This window comes from Xenopus laevis, chromosome 1L, assembly GCF_017654675.1.
Source record: "Xenopus laevis strain J_2021 chromosome 1L, Xenopus_laevis_v10.1, whole genome shotgun sequence".
In the NCBI taxonomy this organism is placed as follows: Eukaryota; Metazoa; Chordata; class Amphibia; order Anura; family Pipidae; genus Xenopus; species Xenopus laevis.
In genome coordinates, this window is record NC_054371.1 from 233,590,032 (window position 1) to 233,612,539 (window position 22,508).

General features: G+C 41.1%; 1 protein-coding gene across 1 annotated transcript in view; it reads right to left on the bottom strand.

Moving 5' to 3' along the window:
- XB5900382.L (provisional ortholog of myosin heavy chain 3 L homeolog) overlaps positions 1-20,225 on the bottom strand; it is a 54,176-nt gene extending 33,951 nt beyond the window's left edge. The window contains exons 1-6 of the mRNA XM_018268015.2: positions 19,641-20,225; positions 12,827-12,892; positions 12,556-12,686; positions 10,416-10,518; positions 10,128-10,230; positions 7,099-7,255 (exon numbers count right to left, since the gene is read on the bottom strand). Of these exons, the coding sequence (XP_018123504.1) occupies positions 7,099-7,255; positions 10,128-10,230; positions 10,416-10,518; positions 12,556-12,686; positions 12,827-12,892; positions 19,641-19,901 (821 nt within the window). The 5' untranslated portion in view covers positions 19,902-20,225. The remainder of the gene's footprint in view (positions 1-7,098; positions 7,256-10,127; positions 10,231-10,415; positions 10,519-12,555; positions 12,687-12,826; positions 12,893-19,640) is intronic.
- Between the last annotated feature and the right edge of the window lie 2,283 nt (positions 20,226-22,508).

The window sequence follows — 22,508 nt, forward strand, 5'->3', positions numbered from 1 at the left end:
CCAAAAAGTAGAACAGCGGGTAAAAAATACAAAATGTTTATTAGGACATATTAAAGTATGACTAACGCATTTTGTGCCTGTTGGGGCACCTATGAATAAATGCCCCAACAGGCACAAATACTTTAATATGTCCTAATAAACATTTTGTATTTTTTACTCTCTATTCTACTTTTTGGAGGTTTTGTTGTGATGTCCATGCACCCTTGGACTGGGGTGAACTGTATGCCCTCCTGTCTACACTTTTCGCCTGGAAATACCTTAGTACAGGGGTCGGGAACCTATGGCTCTTTTAATTGTTGCACCTGGCTCGCTGCCAACGGGGGAGGGATGCGCATGGCCTGCGCTGCGCTGCGGTTTTGCGGTTTTCTTGCCCATCGAATGCAGCCAGCAGACGTGCGGCGCACACTGAAAACATGCGCAGAATGTGCCGCACGTCTCTACCTGATGACGTCACCGACGCCCAATGGCTACTGCCGCACTCACTGCTTCAAGTCAATGGGCCTGGCCGCCTGGGGGAAGAAGAGAGAGGTGCACATTACGGCCCTGCTGCTGCTGTTATTAAAATACAACTCACAGTAAGCCATGTGTGATTTATGTCCCATATGCCCAGAGCGTGCCAGGAGCCTGTGCAGGGAGTTGCATGGGGGAAGCTGCAGTTCTTTTGACGCAGGATTCTGGGGACATCCCTGTGCCCTCCCCACCCAGTAAATGTGCCGGCAGTAGGGAGAGAGCAAGGGTGGGGGCAGTAAGGCAGGACCACATTGTAGGACAGGGGGATTTGTCTGTCTGTTTTATCCGAGTCAGGCTTTCAGGCTTTGAAATGGCAGAGATTCACAATGAGCTTTTTTTTTTAGTGAGCACAGCAATTTCAGCCCAGTAAGCCAATGTAGCGTAACCATATCCAACATGTCTGCTAAAAACATCAAACTCACATTAGGCTGCAGTTTAACCCCTACTCCTCCTGCTTTACATCAATGGCACAAAGCAAGGTTGGGTGCTACTATATCCACTTATTATTATTATTATTAATAATCCCATATTCCAGTCTCTTCTTCATATCAATGCATGGTTGCTAGGGTCATTTGGACCATATCTACCAGATTGCTTAAAATGCAAATTTAGGAGCGTCTGAATAAAAAGCTAAATAACACAAAAACCTTCTTCACTAGCAGATTAAAGATTTTCTCTCAATCATAGATCTCCTTCATCAGTCAGCTAGTTAATTGCAGAAAGCCTTTTATTGAAGAAGATGGCTAAAAGAAAAAAAGATGAGGAGTATTGTACTTTTCAGCAGGAATGGACAGAGGAATTTGCCTTTGTGGAGACAGCAGGTTCTGCAGTGTGTCTAATATGTAATGATAAAATTGTATCGTTGAAACGGTCAAACATAAAGCGGCACTTCGAGACGCGCCATACTCCATTTGCATCAAAATATCCTGCGGGGGAACAGCAAGAAGAAAGCTTGTCAAGAGCAGCAACTCCGTGTTTGGACCCAACAAGGTGACTGGAATTCGGTAGCTTTGCTGCTGCTTTAGCAAATTGTGAGAAACGGAAAGCCATTCACAGATGGGGAGTTTGCCAAAACATTCATGCTTCATGTTGCCAATGAACTTTTTGACGACTTTTCGGATAAAGACAAGATAATCAAACGAATATCGGCAAGAACTGTTCACGTTCGTACCATCATGATGGCAAATATAATTGAGGCAACACAAGTGAAGGACATAAATGCAGCGCTATTCTTCTCTCTCGCCTTGGATGAGTGAACAGACGTAAGCCATTGATCCCAGGTCTGCGTGATTGCAAGGTATCGCTGTCGCTGAAACATTACGTGAGGAAAGTCTTGCTGTTTTATGAAAGGGACAACAAGAGGGGAGGATTTATTCAAGTCTTTCGCTGAGTTTGATAAAGAACAAAATCTACCGATGGATAAACTTATTTCAGTGTGTACTGATGGGGCTCCGTGTATGGTGGGAAAAAACAGAGGATTCACATCGCTTCTTCATGAACAGGAAAAGAGACCCATCCTAAGTTTTCACTGCGTCCTTCATCAGGAGACGCTTTGTGCCAAGCAGCTTGGTGAGGTCGCTGGTCATTCAGGTGGTCAACTTTAAATCATCACCAGTTTAAAACACTGCTGGATGAAGTTGGGAATAATTATCCTGGTCTGCTTCTGCACAGCAATGTTCCTTGGTTGTCAAGAGGGAAGGTGCTCAGCCGTTTCGCGGCTTGTCTGAGCGAAATTTGGACTTTTCTTGAAATGAAAAACGTTGAGCATCCTGAGTTAGCTAACATAGAGTGGATCCTGAAGTTCTACTATCTCATGGACATGACTGAACATCTGAACCAGCTCAAGGTGTTGGAAATACCGTCTTATCCCTTCAACAAGCAGTGTTTGCATTTGAAAACAAGCTAGAACTCTTCATTGCCGACATTGAAACAGGTCGTTTACTACACTTTCAAAAACTGGGAGAGTTTAGCGATGCATGCACAACATCTTGATCTTCAGCAGCTAGTGGGCTTCACATCTAATCTCCTGCAGTCATTCAAAGCTTTGGAGAATTTTGTGTTTAAGTTCATCACACGAGTGGACAGCACCGACCTGAGTTACATCCCTGGTGTCTCCGTCAGAGATTTTCAGCTACAAACTGCTGACCCGAAGGCCTCAGACATGTGGGTGAATAAATTCAAGTCACTGAATGAAGATTTGGAAAGACTTGCACAACAGCAAGTAGAGTTTATGAGCAAACACAAGTGGGGAGAAATGAAAAAACTTCAAACTGCCGACCAGTCAAAACTTGGAACTCGCTTGCTGTCACATACCACACACTGCAGCTTGTGAGTATTACTGTACTGACAATGTTTGGCTCTATGTATGTATGGGAGCAGCCTTTCTCACATCTAAAGACCAACCTACGATCATGTTTATCTGACGGAAGTCTCAACGCCTGTATGAAACCTCACCACGTATCAACCAGACTACAAAGCCATCAGCAAAAACATGCAGCACCAGAAGTCACATTCATGGTCAGAATTACTTTAATCATCATTGGTTAGCAGCGCTGCTTATTCTTTTTAATAACATTGTTATGCTGTTACTAACCGTTAGCAACAGCATAACAATGTTATTAAAAATAATTCAGAGACTTATTATTCTTTAAAAGTGTTGGTCTTACATGAAATGCACACATTTACTTGTATTTATATTGTATGGCTCTCACGGAATTACATTTTAAAAAATGTTGTGTTTATGGCTCTCTCAGCCAAAAAGGTTCCTGCCCCTGGATTAGTACCACCAGCAATATGAAGTGCCACTGGTAATACTAACCAACCCGCCATTCACAAGGAGATTCCTCTTTATACCAATGAGCAGTTTTACAGGTGCAATTCAGGCGTCGGTACTAATGTATCAGCTGCACCTGAAGAAGGGATTTTCCCCTAAAGCTTCAGTTACTTTTCTGCTGTAATAAAATGCTTTAAAGGCAAAGCCGGAGCATGGTATGCTTCATATCCCGCTACTTAAAGCAATAGTGACACTGTAGATTCCTCTTTAGTTTGGAAGAAGTGTCACCCCAGGACTTTGTGGAGCTACAGCAGAACCCAATGGGAACAACCAGCTTCTTCAGTTAGTGATCATTCAGTAGAACATCTCACGCTGGTCTGGTGGGAGGTGAGGTCCCCAGATGTAAGGGGCACCCTCTGCCCTCCCGAACATTCACATATGAAAGACATGCTGGTAATTGGGGGGTGTCACACCCTTGAATACAATGCTGCCAATCACATGCAACTCTATATTAATCAGCAGCACTTGAGGAGCAGAGGAAAGTGATGTGCAAAGTGCAAATGGCCAATTGTGGGTGTATTTTTGCAGACTACAAACTGCTCTCCTATCAGTAAATGAGCCCTACAGTGTCACGACACCCATTGTTGTCTCCAGTCCTACAGCCGCCGACATCTCCAGTCCTACACCCGCTGCCATCTCCAGTCCTACACAAGCTGCCATCTCCAGTCCTACAGCCGCCGACATCTCCAGTCCTACACCCGCTGCCATCTCCAGTCCTACACAAGCCGCCATCTCCAGTCCTACACAAGCCGCCATCTCCAGTCCTACAGCCGCCCCCATCTCCAGTCCTACAGCCGCCCCCATCTCCAGTCCTACAGCCGCCGACATCTCCAGTCCTACACCCGCTGCCATCTCCAGTCCTACACAAGCCGCCATCTCCAGTCCTACACAAGCCGCCATCTCCAGTCCTACACAAGCCGCCGCCATCTCCAGTCCTACACAAGCCCGCCATCTCCAGTCCTACACAAGCCGCCATCTCCAGTCCTACACAAGCCGCCATCTCCAGTCCTACACAAGCCGCCATCTCCAGTCCTACACAAGCCGCCATCTCCAGTCCTACACAAGCCGCCATCTCCAGTCCTACACAAGCCGCCATCTCTAGTCCTACACAAGCCGCCATCTCCAGTCCTACAGCCGCTGCCATCTCCAGTCCTACACAAGCCGCCATCTCCAGTCCTACACAAGCCGCCATCTCCAGTCCTACACAAGCCGCCGCCATCTCCAGTCCTACACAAGCCGCCATCTCCAGTCCTACACAAGCCGCCATCTCCAGTCCTACACAAGCCGCCATCTCCAGTCCTACACAAGCCGCCATCTCCAGTCCTACACAAGCCGCCATCTCCAGTCCTACACAAGCCGCCATCTCCAGTCCTACACAAGCCGCCATCTCTAGTCCTACACAAGCCGCCATCTCCAGTCCTACAGCCGCTGCCATCTTCAGTTCTACACAAGCTGCCATCTCCAGTCCTACACCCGCCGTCATCTCGTCCTACAGCCGCTAAGGGTTAACCCAAGCTGAGTGAGGGGTTATCTGATATTTTTTTAAGGGTGAGAAATGGAGAATTACATTTAATTCTAAAACACTGACAAATCTAGATCTGTCAGGAATTCCATTCAATAGATTGGAGGAAGCAGAGGCACAGAACTTTGCTGCAATTTCCTTTATAAGGAGTGTATCAAAGTGACACGTTTTGGGCCCGAAACATGTCGTTTTGATACAGTCCTAATAAAGGAAATTGCAGCAAAGTTCTGTGCCTCTGCTTCCTCCAATCTATTGAATGGAATTCATTGAATTAGTGCCTGGGCAGGAGCACAGGAGAGAAGCAATAAGAGGAATAATAACCAGCCTTTTCTGCTACAACTGGACACATATTGGATTAGCGTTCTGCCAGGAATTTCATAGCTTTCCTTGAATATCCAATCAAAAACAGCCTTTAAGAACTTTTGGCAATTTAAAAATTCCTGCTGAAAAATTCTTTGTGAATTGGGGCAGCAGTACATGAATGAGAAACATCAAGAACATTGAGAGGTGGAATCCCAAAAGATTTAGACCTTGCATTAGACCAGCACAAGACTCTATGACATGTGGATCAGTTATCTCACATTATCATCTAGGGACTGCCAAGCAATTTTGGAGAGTGAGACATTTATTTAAACTTTGGGGCTACACAAGAGCCAAGTAAGCACCAAAAATAATTTGGATGAGAACTAGAGGTCTCAAATAGTCAGATTCAGATACTTCTGTAATTCAGGTTGTGTTCTCCTTCCCCGGGGTCCTCATGAGACCCACAAAACTTCTCCACAATGAGGAGGATGAAACCCCATAAAACTGACTGAGCGATTCCTTGTCTGTTTATGTCCCACGATTTCCTCACGAGGCCAGAGGTTGTGCCAAGACTTTGTTGGGTTTCCAATGGCCATATCTTACTATGAGGATACAAACACAGATGAAAAACAAATGCCATTAAAGGGGTGAGGCTGCGGCCAAGTTTATGCTTTAATTGGTCATGATGTGGTGGATAGTGGAAAATTGTTGATACTTGGCAGGTTTTTTAAGGCAAAGTTTAATATTTAAAAGACAAGAGGCTTTTGGAACCAACAGGATCAGGAAGTTTTTTTGAATTGGCTAAAAGTTTTCTCCAAGGAATGTTTTGCTGATAAGGACTTTATTATTATTATTATTATAGTGTGTAATAAACATTCTCCATCACATCTGATCTCTGCTCTATTTCCACATATTTCTTATGGGTTGTCTTCTAAGCAGGACAACGGGGCCCATCAGTCCCATGTAGGCTGGCCCCCTGCACTCCCCAGTCTGGATATAAATATAATATTCAAACTGACGGGATAAATACAGAGATTGATATATGGAGTAAATTCTCACCACATAAAATATATTCACCTGTTGGGGCTCAATGCTGTTCCCTCTGTCTACCCCTAATCCACTGTACCCCCAACCCTGGGCTCAGCATACAGACAGGTAACAATGTCAGCGCTGCTCCTCTTAAAGGGACACAACACACTGATGAAGTTTTCAGCATGGGCACAATCAATATGCTGAATGTTCATTTTCCTCTTTTTCTAATCATTTAAATAACAATCTTTTAAAAATCCATATTTTCCTAGTTTTTATATTTAAAATAGCAACAGATCATTCTTTTGATTTCATTTTTACAGTATTTAGGAGAACACACAGAAAACATACAAGAGTATATAAGGTAAGTAAAACGTGACAGTGTAGGATTTGGGGTTTCTAAATAGCAATAAGTAATGACAGAATAAGAACGTTTAGTCCAGTCCTAAACTTTACTTCTAATGGCTACAAAATGCACTCTTTTGCTTATTACACCTCTACCTCAATGTAACTAGCCAAGTTCAGAGATAATGAGCCCTCTACATTCAACTCCCCTCACCCCTTGCATTAGCCCATCGCATCAGCCCAAGTGTGATCAGCACAAGCCTATTCATTGCACTCATGTTGCAAAGGGCAGGAGGGGGGTACTGTCCCTTTAAAAATCAGCACAATCTGTATTTATTGCACTCATGTTGCACAAGAGGGAAGCTGTCCCTTTAATGATGGGCTCAAGGCAGAGATCCTAGACTGTCCTTGCTGGCAGCAGCTTTATAGAGTTACAGCAGGTAATTACCTCGGAGTCAGGGCAAATAACATATTATAGAGCTCCCCCAAACAGTAGCATTAAACACACAAGGGATTATATGGGTTACACCAGTGGGCACTTACTGTAGCTACTTACCTATACAGTGAGGGCTGTAGGAGCCCATAGACCTGCTTCTCCTGCTCAGGAATGCCACACAACATGGAATAGAAGATGTGGAAGTTCTTCTCCCCGGGGTCCTGATGAGACACGCGAGACTTCTCCAGAAGATACTCATTGATCTTTGCTCCTCTCACTGCACAAGGAAAAGAGACAATTCCCAACTGTCACATCCCAGAGACAACGTTCATGTTCCATAGAACCAGGTCACATGGGCACCGTGCCCCAATCCAACCCTCCAATGGCAACAAGGGTCACGTGTCATCTACAGAACCAGGTCACATGGGCACCGTGCCCCAATCCAACCCTCCAATGGCAACAAGGGCCATGTGTCGTCTACAGAACCAGGTCACATGGGCACCGTGCCCCAATCCAACCCTCCAATGGCAACAAGGGCCACGTGTCATCTATAGAACCAGGTCACATGGGCACCGTGCCCCAATCCAACCCTCCAATGGCAACAAGGGTCACGTGTCATCTATAGAACCAGGTCACATGGGCACCGTGCCCCAATCCAACCCTCCAATGGCAACAAGGGCCACGTGTCATCTATAGAACCAGGTCACATGGGCACCGTGCCCCAATCCAACCCTCCAATGGCAACAAGGGTCACGTGTCATCTATAGAACCAGGTCACATGGGCACCGTGCCCCAATCCAACCCTCCAATGGCAACAAGGGCCACGTGTCATCTATAGAACCAGGTCACATGGGCACCGTGCCCCAATCCAACCCTCCAATGGCAACAAGGGCCACGTGTCATCTATAGAACCAGGTCACATGGGCACCATGCCCCAATCCAACCCTCCAATGGCAACAAGGGCCACGTGTCATCTATAGAACCAGGTCACATGGGCACCGTGCCCCAATCCAACCCTCCAATGGCAACAAGGGTCACGTGTCATCTATAGAACCAGGTCACATGGGCACCGTGCCCCAATCCAACCCTCCAATGGCAACAAGGGCCACGTGTCATCTATAGAACCAGGTCACATGGGCACCATGCCCCAATCCAACCCTCCAATGGCAACAAGGGTCACGTGTCATCTATAGAACCAGGTCACATGGGCACCGTGCCCCAATCCAACCCTCCAATGGCAACAAGGGCCACGGGTCATCTATAGAACCAGGTCACATGGGCACCGTGCCCCAATCCAACCCTCCAATGGCAACAAGGGCCACGTGTCATCTATAGAACCAGGTCACATGGGCACCGTGCCCCAATCCAACCCTCCAAAGGCAACAAGGGCCACGTGTCATCTATAGAACCAGGTCACATGGGCACCGTGCCCCAATCCAACCTTCCAAAGGCAACAAGGGCCACGTGTCATCTATAGAACCAGGTGACATGGCCAACACTATGAATGCAAAGACTACAAGCTGGCACACAAGGCGGAACCTTTGCTGGAAGGGCCTGAGTGTGTACGTGAATTTTGTACTGACACTATGAATGGACAGGGCCCTATATCAAATACAATCCACACTCTCTTCTACTGGAACAAGATACCCAGTCTGCCCAGTCCATGGTTATTAAAGGGCAGGACCAAGAAAATGGCAAATACACACAATTCTGCAAGAGACCCACTTAGTGTAACACTAATCTCTCATCAGAACAATGAGCCCAAACAAACACAAGATCTGAATGTTCTTCAACAATCACAGCCCTGACATTAATCCAAGTCAAAGTGTAAAGTGCAAATATCAACCAACTGGGCCAAATGTGTATCATTGTATTATTTAAGGTTTTTGACTTATTTAGCTTTTTATTCAGCAGCTCTTCAATTTGCATTTTTAGCAATCTGGTATCTAGGGTCCAAATTCCCCTAGCAACCAGGCCCAGATTTGTGGAAAGGCCACCAAGGCCCGGGCCTAGGGCGGCAGGATTTTAGGGGGCGGCTGTCCAACCAGACCCACATTGGTTCAGAAACACTGGGATGTGCAGGAGATAAAATCATTTTTGAAATTTCCTGTGTGTCAATCCCCATTGCTCCAGTCCCGATGATGAAAACTTGCGTGAATACAATGGAGGGGACGACTAACGTCAGCAGGTCTGGGGGTGCCCGATAAATAAATCTGGCCCTGCTAGTAACCATGCACTGATGTGAATAAGAGACTGGAATATAGGAGAGGCCTACAATAACAACACATTTGTAGCCTTACACAGCATTTGTTTTTTACATGGAGTCAGTGACCCCCATTTGAAAGTTGGAAAAAGTCAGAAGAAAAAGGCAAATCGTTCAAAAACTATAAAAAAATAAAATAAATAATGAAAACCAATTGAAAAGTTGCTTAGGATTGGCCAACATACTGAGTTACCTAAAAGCTGAACCTCCTCTTTAAAGCTCCATTCACTGCAAATGATTCCAAGATAAAAGTGATAATCCCGAGCTCACGTCTACAAGGAAAGTAATACTGGGCCATATCCCAGCGCTCGTATAGACTATTCCCAAAGCTCATTCTATTAAAGGGGAACTGCACCTAAAATCTGATTATTGCATAAGAAAAGAAATTGTCATTCTAAGCAACCTTCCCCAATACATATTAAACCTTTTCAACAGTAACATTGTCTGTAAGTGCCATTGCATGAAGCCTTTTTGTTCTCTGGTTCTGACTCTTGAAACAACGAAGCAGAAGTCAGTTCTCCTCCATGTTTGTTAATGAGTGTGCTACATTGCTTCAGCAGTCAGAACCAGCAGTATAGTGACTATTACCAGCTAAACAGAGTCTGCTTCCTATAGTAAACCCATTTACAAATGACTATAATATATAAATACTGTACATTGGGGAGTTGTTCATTATGAGAACATTACAGCAGAATTAATGCAAATGTTGGACCATTCCAGGACATTATTTGAAGGAAAGGAAATCTCAGCCCATTACCCAGATTTCTTTACCCTCGCCCAGTCTTTGCCTCTGTATCAGGGGTCTTGCTGTAATTCTATACATATAATGGGGTGACCTACCCATGTAGGTACAAAGTGTATTATAGAGACAAGAGAAAGGACTTACCTGCACCATCTCGGAAGCGCAGTTGGATGTACTTTCCAAATCGGCTGCTGTTGGGGTTCATCACAGTCTGAGCATTCCCAAATGCCTCCAATAAGGGATTTACCTGTAGGTCACAAATTGGCCAATACACTTCACACACATGTCAGGGGAAAACTAAACGGAGTGTAAGCCCTGGTGCTCCAAGCTCATGTGTATTAGGGTAACTGTCCTATTAATTCCATATATGTTGCCTTTATCCCCTCCTCCCACACATATTGAGGCCACCCCAGACCCCCGTATGTTCCTCACCTGTAGGATCTGTTGGCCCAGTTGCAGGTTCCCCCGGCTCCTCCTCACGAGGTGCTTGAGCAGAAGTTTGGTGCTCTCAGTTTTACCTGCTCCACTGTCTCCACTGGAATGAAAGGAGGTTCAGTTATACAGTGGGGGGTCGCTGACACCCAGAAACATTACAGACACAGCTTTCCTGATACCAAGAGAAGAATCATTAGAACCACCTTCAGTACAAGACTAAATCTTCAAGGGAAGTCGGTGACCCAGAGGTTCATTGAGGTTATACATTTTGATGGAAGGTGCAAAACTAACTGGCATCTAGCCTCACACCAATGGTAACCGGCATCTAGTCTCACACCAACGCTAACTGGCATTTAGTCTCTCAATAGCACTAACTGGCATTTAGTCTTGAAACAGCACTAATTGTCATTTAGTCTCACAACAACACTAACTGGCATTTATTCTCGAAATAGCACTAATTGGCATTTAGTCTCAGAACAGCACTAATTTATTTTCTAAACAGCACTAACTGTCATTTAGTCTCATGCCACCGCTAACCAGCATTCAGCTTGACAATAGCACTAACTTGCATTTAGTGATGTGCCAACACTAACATTTAGTCCGACATTAACAGGCATATTTATAGTCTTTTTGAAATCAGCCAATTAAAACCAGGGAAATAAAAGTTTGTTAAACAGCTTGAGTTAATGACCTTTATTTATTAGTAACAGTTCCCCTTTAAATCCTCAGGCATGAATGTGATCCAACCTGTAGATATATCACCCCCAGACCACACTTATCAGAAACTGGACACAGTTCTACTACAGTTTTAAAAATAAAAAACAAACTGTGGATTGGTTGCTATGGTAACTGCCTCTTGCCTTTAGTACTTTGTTTCTGTTATGGAGGAGCCACTTGAGGAACGATACACTCACTTACCTTATACGCAGGCTAGACCGGTGGAATTCCACTCCACAAATGAGCCCTGACCCCCCAAAACCCACAACAGAGAAAAGGAAGAGCCAATAAAGCTGCAGACGAGCATCACGGGACACTGATGGCACTTGGACACTACAGTAACGGGAGCACAGAACTGACAGTTGGACCACGGTACAGAAAAACGTAAGTTTGATAAATTAAAATAAATATAGAGCCAATCTGGGACAACAACATCCAATCCAATAGAGATGATGCTTATGGACGTACAGCTTTTCTCTCCATCCAGAGATCAACTTGTGACAGTAGTGAATTTAATTTAATGTGGCAGAATAGTTTCCTTATTATAAACCTGGGTCAGGCAATATCTTCATTACTGTCATTTCAGTGTCCAGTGATAACAAAAAACATACTCCAGGGGAGGAATAGAAAAGAGGGGGAATGAGTGATTCATTGGTGGGGAAGAAAGGAGATCTCACCATCAGCATAGGAAGGGGTTCTTTACTGTAAGGACAGTCAGGTTATGGGATTCCCTACCAAGAGAGGGGGAATGAGTGATTCATTGGTGGGGAGGAAAGGAGATCTCACCATCAGCATAGGAAGGGGTTCTTTACTGTAAGGACAGTCAGGTTATGGGATTCCCTACCAAGAGAGGGGGAATGAGTGATTCATTGGTGGGGAGGAAAGGAGATCTCACCATCAGCATAGGAAGGGGTTCTTTACTGTAAGGACAGTCAGGTTATGGGATTCCCTACCAAGAGAGGGGGAATGAGTGATTCATTGGTGGGGAGGAAAGGAGATCTCACCATCAGCATAGGAAGGGGTTCTTTACTGTAAGGTCAGTCAGGTTATGGGATTCACTACCAAGAGAGGGGGAATAAGTGATTCATTGGTGGGGAGGAAAGGAGATCTCACCATCAGCATAGGAAGGGGTTCTTTACTGTAAGGACAGTAATCATTTCTTAAAATCAGTAAGAAGTGACAGAGATACAATGTTAAAGAATGAAAAGAGCCCCATGAATCTGAAGTGGGTTCTCAGCTGCTGGAATTTGTACCCCCTCCCCTGGATCTATTAGGAGAGGGGTATTGGAGAGGTTGGGGGGGGGGGCTGTGCTTTAGTGGAATCTCAAGGCAAATGGAAAAGCAGCAAATTGTATAAATTATATTCTGTTTATTCTCCTCCCAATTCTGCCTCGGCCCAATAGAAAAGAGGGGGTCTCACCTGATCACAACACACTGGTTCTGGGATAGTTTCCCGGGGTTCCCCTGCAGGGAGTTGTACGCACGGTCGGCTACGGCAAATATGTGAGGCGGCAACGAGCCCAGGGGCTGAGAGCCAAATTTATCCGAGACCTACACAGGAGATACGAGACAGCAGGGCAAGTAGAGAGACAGCTGTGTATGTGGGGGGAGAACAAGGAAAGTGTAACCCCCCCCCATCCTAACATGGAATAAACCTGTGGGAAGGGAATAGGGGCAAAGGGGTAAGTTACCTCTGGGCTGTATAATGGCAAGTCTTGGAAAGGGTTAACAGCGATCAGAATATCCCCCACGTACGTCTGAAAGATACAAAATAACAGCAAATATGAGGCGAAAAGTTGGGGAGAAACAGAACAAAATCACAGAGACTGGAGCAAAATTGCACTAGTGCCGCTGCCAATAGCAACCAATCAATTCCTTTTAACTTGTATAGAACTTATATATATATATTTATATATAGTGATCATATCCCCTTATATATCAATATTCAGTGATCATATCCCCTTTATATATTTATATATATTGATCAGATCTCCTTATATATTTATATATAGTGATCATATCCCCCTTATATATTTAAATATAGTGATCATATCCCCCTTATATATTTATATATAGTGATCATATCCCCTTATATATTTATATATAGTGATCATATCCCCTTATATATTTATATATAGTGATCATATCCCCTTATATATTTATATATAGTGATCATATCCCCTTATATATTTATATATAGTGATCATATCCCCCTTATATATTTATATATAGTGATCATATCCCCTTATATATTTATATTCAGTGATCATATCCCCTTTATATATTTATATATATTGATCAGATCTCCTTATATATTTATATATAGTGATCATATCCCCTTATATATTTATATATAGTGATCATATCCCCCTTATATATTTATATATAGTGATCATATCCCCTTATATATTTATATATAGTGATCATATCCCCTTATATATTTATATATAGTGATCATATCCCCCTTATATATTTATATATAGTGATCATATCCCCCTTATATATTTATATATACTGATCATATCCCCTTATATATTTATATATAGTGATCATATCCCCTTATATATTTATATATAGTGATCATATCCCCCTTATATATTTATATATACTGATCATATCCCCCTTATATATTTATATATACTGATCATATCCCCTTATATATTTATATATAGTGATCATATCCCCTTATATATTTATATATAGTGATCATATCCCCTTATATATTTATATATAGTGATCATATCCCCCTTATATATTTATATATAGTGATCATATCCCCTTATATATTTATATTCAGTGATCATATCCCCTTTATATATTTATATATATTGATCAGATCTCCTTATATATTTATATATAGTGATCATATCCCCTTATATATTTATATATAGTGATCATATCCCCCTTATATATTTATATATAGTGATCATATCCCCTTATATATTTATATATAGTGATCATATCCCCTTATATATTTATATATAGTGATCATATCCCCTTATATATTTATATATAGTGATCATATCCCCCTTATATATTTATATATAGTGATCATATCCCCTTATATATTTATATTCAGTGATCATATCCCCTTTATATATTTATATATATTGATCAGATCTCCTTATATATTTATATATAGTGATCATATCCCCTTATATATTTATATATAGTGATCATATCTCCTTATATATTTATATATAGTGATCATATCCCCTTATATATTTATATATAGTGATCATATCCCCTTATATATTTATATATAGTGATCATATCCCCTTATATATTTATATATAGTGATCATATCCCCCTTATATATTTATATATAGTGATCATATCCCCTTATATATTTATATCAGTGATCATATCCCCTTTATATATTTATATATATTGATCAGATCTCCTTATATATTTATATATAGTGATCATATCCCCTTATATATTTATATATAGTGATCATATCCCCCTTATATATTTATATATAGTGATCATATCCCCTTATATATTTATATATAGTGATCATATCCCCTTATATATTTATATATAGTGATCATATCCCCCTTATATATTTATATATAGTGATCATATCCCCCTTATATATTTATATATACTGATCATATCCCCTTATATATTTATATATAGTGATCATATCCCCTTATATATTTATATATAGTGATCATATCCCCCTTATATATTTATATATACTGATCATATCCCCTTATATATTTATATATAGTGATCATATCCCCTTATATATTTATATATAGTGATCATATCCCCTTATATATTTATATATAGTGATCATATCCCCCTTATATATTTATATATAGTGATCATATCCCCTTATATATTTATATTCAGTGATCATATCCCCTTTATATATTTATATATATTGATCAGATCTCCTTATATATTTATATATAGTGATCATATCCCCTTATATATTTATATATAGTGATCATATCCCCCTTATATATTTATATATAGTGATCATATCCCCTTATATATTTATATATAGTGATCATATCCCCTTATATATTTATATATAGTGATCATATCCCCTTATATATTTATATATAGTGATCATATCCCCCTTATATATTTATATATAGTGATCATATCCCCTTATATATTTATATTCAGTGATCATATCCCCTTTATATATTTATATATATTGATCAGATCTCCTTATATATTTATATATAGTGATCATATCCCCTTATATATTTATATATAGTGATCATATCTCCTTATATATTTATATATAGTGATCATATCCCCTTATATATTTATATATAGTGATCATATCCCCCTTATATATTTATATATAGTGATCATATCCCATTATATATTTATATATAGTGATCATATCCCCTTATATATTTATATATACTGATCATATCCCCTTATAGATATAGATAGATAGATAGATATATATATATATATATATATTTATATATATATATATATATATATATATATATATATATATATATATATATATATATATATATATATTAGTGATAGATAGTATAGATAGTCTGTGCAAAATAAAACATGTATCTAATATAGTTAGTTAGGCAAAAATGTAATGTATAAAGGCTGGAGTGACTGGATGTGTAACATAATAGCCAGAACACTACTTCCTGCTTTTCAGCTCTCTAACTCTGAGTTAGTCAGTGACTATAAGGGGGGCCACATGGGACATAACTGTTCAGTGAGTTTGTAATTGATCCTCAGCATTCAGCTCAGATTCAAAAGCAACAGAAATGACCCATGTGGCCCCCCCTCAAGTCTCTGATTGGTTACTGTCTGGTAACCAGTCAGTGTAAACCAAGAGAGCAGAAAAGCAGGAAGTAGAGTTCTGGCTATTATGTTACACATCCACTCACTCCAGCCTTTATACATTACATTTTTGCCTAACTAACTATATTAGATACATTATTTATTTCGCACAGCCGATCTATTTACACAGTTTTTATTTTTACACTGAACAATTCCTTTAACGACAACTTCATGCTGCTGCCGTGTATCTTGTTTATATTCTCCCATGTGGGTCTGTTCTAATAAATCACTTATTGTTCAATGACCACCGGAGCCCAGTCTTTATTATTACCCCTAATTACAGAGTTACACCCCCACACCACTATTGGGGTAAAGCCGATAGTAACGGTGCAGCTCATTTAGCTAAAGCTTTACACAAAGGGGAAATAACACTCAGCTCTGTATCTATTGGACTGATACAAAGAATTAGTTATAAGAAAGTATCTGCTATAACATGGGAGGAACTACTGACCTGATGGGGGGGTGTATTTAGGGCTCCCCACTCCCGCACCCCTCTATTCACACGTCACTCTCCTGTTCTATTTCTGTGCGACCGACGTAAATGTCCCTTTCCTTCCTGCACCTTTTCTCTTTACATATAAAAGGTTACAACATTAGGGAAGGTATAAGTTGCCCTTTACACAGGCCTCTGTTCTGGTTAATCTGGTTCCAGTGGAGCTGACACTATAGACAAGGAAGCAGATTCAGCTATTGGACGAGAGGAGAGGGGCGGGGTCACACAAATAACCCCGACATGAACCCGTCACAAAGGGCAAAATAAACATAAACTGTAAGGTTTTCATTTAAGCCCCTGAGGATGAGGGGAACAATAGGTAGATGTATATAGGTAGGCAGGTATATAGGTAGGTATATAGGTAGATGTATATAGGTAGGTATATAGGTAGATGTATATAGGTAGGTATATAGGTAGGTAGGTATATAGGTAGGTAGGTATATAGGTACCCATAGATGTGATGGTGGAAGAGAAAAGGTTAAGAAGGAAGTGAGAGAAGAAAGTGTTTCAGTAGGTGGGGGGTATAAAAAGGGGCAGAGGTAGGGGGGTCGGAAAGGGTCGACAGAATAGAAGGTCAATGGGGAGTTTATAAAACAGATGGCGGGTGGGTAAGAAGGGGCAGATATTCTAGTTGGTCGGTGGGTTAAATAGGGTTAGAGAATATAAACTGGGCAGGAAAGGTTAAAGTAGAATGTGGGTAAATAAGTGGGTACAGAGAGGAAGACTGAGTGTAAGGTGGGCTACATAGAAGGTGGTGGGTAAGTAGAGCTGGAGGGTAGAAGTAAGAGGGTAGATAAAATAAAAGGGTAAATAAAATAAAAGGGCAAATAGATATAATTAAATTGTAATTATAATTAAAGGATAATGTAGGGACCCTGAGATTTGGGTGTATTTTACTCAGGCAGTTCCCCTTCAGTATATGGAGATGTTGGTGGTCCTTTAGTGTTGCCGGGCAACTGGGACTCCCTTCCTGGATCACTGGGATCAGTATAGGCAGGGTCTGACCACTAGGTGTCACTGCTCATCACTATAAAGGGTTAATCCCCATGTGCTCAAGCTCTTTCCTGGGATCTTATGTCACTGTGAGGTATTACTGCTCCAGGGCTGCCGGAGTTAAAGGAGAAGGAAAGGCTAAAAGTAATTAAGCTTTATCAGAAAGGTCTATATAAATACACCAGTAACCCCTCAAAGTAATGCTGCTCTGAGTCCTCTGTCAAACAGCACATTTCTTTCCTTCTATTGTGTACTCATGGGCTTCTGTATCAGACTAACTGTTTTCAGCTTAAACCTCCAGGGCTAGGGCTTGAGCATGCTCAGTTTGCTCCTCTCTCCCTGCTGTAATCTGAGCCCAGAGCTATGAGTGAGCAGGGAGAGACTCAGGCAGGAAGTGATGTCACACCAAGCTAATATGGCAGCAGCTATCCTAAACAAACAGAGAGCTTCTAGAGCTGTTTACGGTAAAGGATTCTGCAGAATAGATATAGCGTTCTAGCTTGTACTATTGTAGCTAATCTGTTGGGTTTGCAATAAACTGTCTTGGAGCTTTCCTTCTCCTTTAAAGATAGCTACAGTTAGTTACAGTTAGTTAGTGATAGTTACAGTTAGTTACAGATGGTTAGAGATAGTGTTACAGTTAGTTAGTGATAGTTACAGATGGTTAGAGATAGTGTTACAGTTAGTTAGTGATAGTTAAAGATGGTTAGAGATAGTGTTCTAGTTAGTTAGAGAGTTAGTTCTAGTTGGTGTAGGAGCAGTAGAGAGGCTCAGGGATATAGAGAGGAGGAGTAGTGAGGAGAAGTGGTGGGGTGAGTCCATCAGAGGCTCAGGAATCAGTGGGAGAGAATCAGTGATGGAGCCAAGACTGACGACCCCAAGCTGATTATTCCTGGGGAGGAAAGTTTACTCTGTGGGAGGGTTTTGGCCCCAGGAGGTGATTATTCTACTTCTGTTATTTCACCTGATAAATAAGTGACCCTCTTCCCATTACTCTAATGACATTAAAGGGATCCTGTCATGGGAAAACATGTTTTTTTCAAAACACATCAGTTAATAGTGCTGCTCCAGCAGAATTCTGCACTGAAATCCATTTCTCAAAAGAGCAAACAGATTTTTTTATATTCAATTTTGAAATCTGACATGGGGCTAGACATATTGTCAGTTTCCCAGCTTCCCCTGGTCATGTGACTTGTGCCTGCACTTTAGGAGAGAAATGCTTTCTGGCAGGCTGCTGTTTTTCCTTCTCAATGTAACTGAATGTGTCTCAGTGGGACCTGGATTTGAGTGTTGTTCTTAGATCTACCAGGCAGCTGTTATATTGTGTTAGGGAGCTGCTATCTGGTTACCTTCCCATTGTTCTGTTGTTTGGCTGCTGGGGGGGGAGGAGGGGGTGATATCAGTCCAACTTGCAGTACAGCAGTAAAGAGTGACTGAAGTTTATCAGAGCACAAGTCACATGACTTGGGGCAGCTGGGAAATTGACAATATGTCTAGCCCCATGTCAGATTTCAAAATTGAATATAAAAAAATCTGTTTGCTCTTTTGAGAAATGGATTTCAGTGCAGAATTCTGCTGGAGAGGCACTATTAACTGATTCATTTTGAAAATGTTTTTCCCCATGACTGTATCCCTTTAACGCTTCCCTGCCGCTATTCCTTCTCTATAAACAACTTCTATTACTGCAACTGTCACCTCTCTCACTGGATCCTACACCAGGTGCCGGGAGTTGCAGGGAGTTGTTACACTGGGCTCCTGGGCACAAGTCTGTCACATATAATACACACAAGTGCACTCAATGGCGGCTACTGTAAATATGATTAAAGGGCACATAAATAAACTGCATGTTGGGGATAGTAAGTGTCACACACAGGGGTCGGGAGTAGATAGAATTAAAGGGTAAATAGAATTAAAGGGTAAATAGAAGTAAAGGGTAAATAGAATTAAAGGGTAAATAGAATTAAAGGGTAAATAGAAGTAAAGGGTAAATAGAATTAAAGGGTAAATATAATTAAAGGGTAAATAGAAGTAAAGGGTAAATAAAAAGAAAGGGTAAATAAAATGAAAGGGTAAATAGAATAAAAAGGGCAGATAAGTAGAGAGTGGATATTGGGGATAGTAAGTGCCACACACAGGGGTCGGGGAAAACACAGGGGTCGGGAGGAGACACTCACATAGATCCGATGCTCCCGGTACCGGTCCCGCAGGATTTCCAGCAGTTTCTTCTCATTCAGATCCGCCAGCAGCGCCGCATCCTCCCCGGGGAAGCGAAGCAACACGGCCTCACACTCTGATCCCCCCATCTGGATCTCCCCCACTTGCCCGGATGGTTTCTCCCACAGATTTGGAGCGTTCCACGCAGCACAACTCCCCCCGCATCCAGCAGCGCAAGGACACGAATAGACACGCCCGGACACTCCCACTTCATCTGTCATTCACTCGCACACTGACACGCCCACACCGCCTGTTACTCGCCGCTCCTTGGCTCTCCCAATAAGGGCGTGTCTAGTAAAGCCCCGCCTCTTTTCTCTCAGCATCGCCTGCGGACGCGGCTGTTCATTATCGGGAGGCTCCGCCCACATTCCATGTTGTTCCTTCCCGCTGATATTGCCCCTAACGCTTCCCGCTTCTTCCTGTCACTGTGTGAGGTAAACTCTATCGGGAGCCGGAAGTGTAACTGACTCTAATTCTACCGACTGTCCCACTTGCCTCTCCCTCTCATCTCTGTGGTACCTTCTACCTGATCGGCCCCAACCCTGACACACGGGAACTTTCTCACCACGCCCCTTGTGTGGCCACACCCCATAAATACCACGCCCTCATCACTCAGTCTGGCACATTAAAGAGAGTTTCTGGGAGTTTCAGGATCATGTTTTATGTGTAATTATATTAATGAACTTTAACTTACCCTTTAAACTGTCTCAGTTCCACCAAACACTTCTTATTTTATTTTATTTCTTACAATTGTATCTCAGTGCAGGGGCCGAGTGTTCTCTCCTCTCTGCCAAAAGACTTTTATTTTATTGTGTTTAACAGGAACAGCCCCTAAGTTTGCTCATAGTCTGTACAGAGAGATCCTAATATAACTAATACTCTTACACTAATACCCTTACACTAATACTCTTACACTAATACCCTTACACTAATACTCTTACACTAATACTCTTACACTAATACTCTTACACTAATGCTCTTACACTATTACTCTTACACTAATACTCTTACACTAATACTCTTACACTAATACTCTTACACTAATACCCTTACACTAATACTCTTACACTAATACTCTTACACTAATACTCTTACACTAATACCCTTACACTAATACTCTTACACTAATACTCTTACACTAATACTCTTACACTAATACTCTTACACTAATACTCTTACACTAATACTCTTACACTAATACCCTTACACTAATACTCTTACACTATTACTCTTACACTAATACTCTTACACTAATACCCTTACACTAATACTCTTACACTAATACTCTTACACTAATACTCTTACACTAATACTCTTACACTAATACTCTTACACTAATACTCTTACACTAATACCCTTACACTAATACTCTTACACTATTACTCTTACACTAATACTCTTACACTAATACCCTTACACTAATACTCTTACACTAATACCCTTACACTAATACCCTTACACTAATACTCTTACACCAATACTCTTACACTAATACTCTTGCACTAATACCCTTACACGGATACCCTTACACTAATACCCTTACACGAATACCCTTACACTAATACTCTTACACTAATACCCTTACACTAATACTCTTACACTAATACCCTTACACTTATACCATTACACTTATACCCCTACACTACTGCTCTTACACTAATACCCTTACACTAATACTCTTACACTAATACTCTTACACTAATACCCTTACACTAATACCATTACACTAATACTCTTACACTAATACCCTTACACTAATACCCTTACACTAATACCCTTACACTAATACTCTTACACTAATACTCTTACACTAATACTCTTACACTAATACTCTTACACTAATACCCTTACACTAATACCCTTACACTAATACTCTTACACTAATACCCTTACACTAATACCCTTACACTAATACCCCTACACTAATACCCTTACACTTATACTCTTACACTAATACCCTTAGACTAATACTCTTACACTAATACCCTTAGACTAATACTCTTACACTAATACCCTTACACTAATACCCTTACACTAATACCCTTACACTAATGCTCTTACACTAATACCCTTACACTAATACTCTTACACTAATACCCTTACACTAATACTCCTACACTAATACCCTTACACTAATACTCTTACACTAATACTCTTACACTAATACCCTTACACTAATACCCTTACACTAATACCCTTACACTAATACTCTTACACTAATACCCTTACACTAATACCCTTACACTAATACCGCTACACTAATACCCCTACACTAATACCCTTACACTAATACTCTTACACTAATACCATTACACTAATACTCTTACACTAATACCCTTACACTAATACTCTTACACTAATACTCTTACACTAATACCCTTACACTAATACCCTTACACTAATACCCTTACACTAATACCCTTACACTAATACTCTTACACTAATACCCTTACACTAATGCTCTTACACTAATACTCTTACACTAATACTCTTACACTAATATCCTTACACTAATACTCTTACACTAATACCCTTACACTAATACCCTACACTAATACCCCTACACTAATACCCTTACACTTATACTCTTACACTAATACCCTTACACTTATACTCTTACACTAATACCCTTACATGAATACCCTTACACTAATACTCTTACACTAATACCCCTACACTAATACCCTTACACTAATACTATTACACTTATACCCCTACACTAATGCTCTTACACTAATACCCCTACACTAGTACCCTTACACTAATACCCTTACTCTAATACTCCTACACTAATACCCTTACACTAATACCCTTACACTAATACCCTT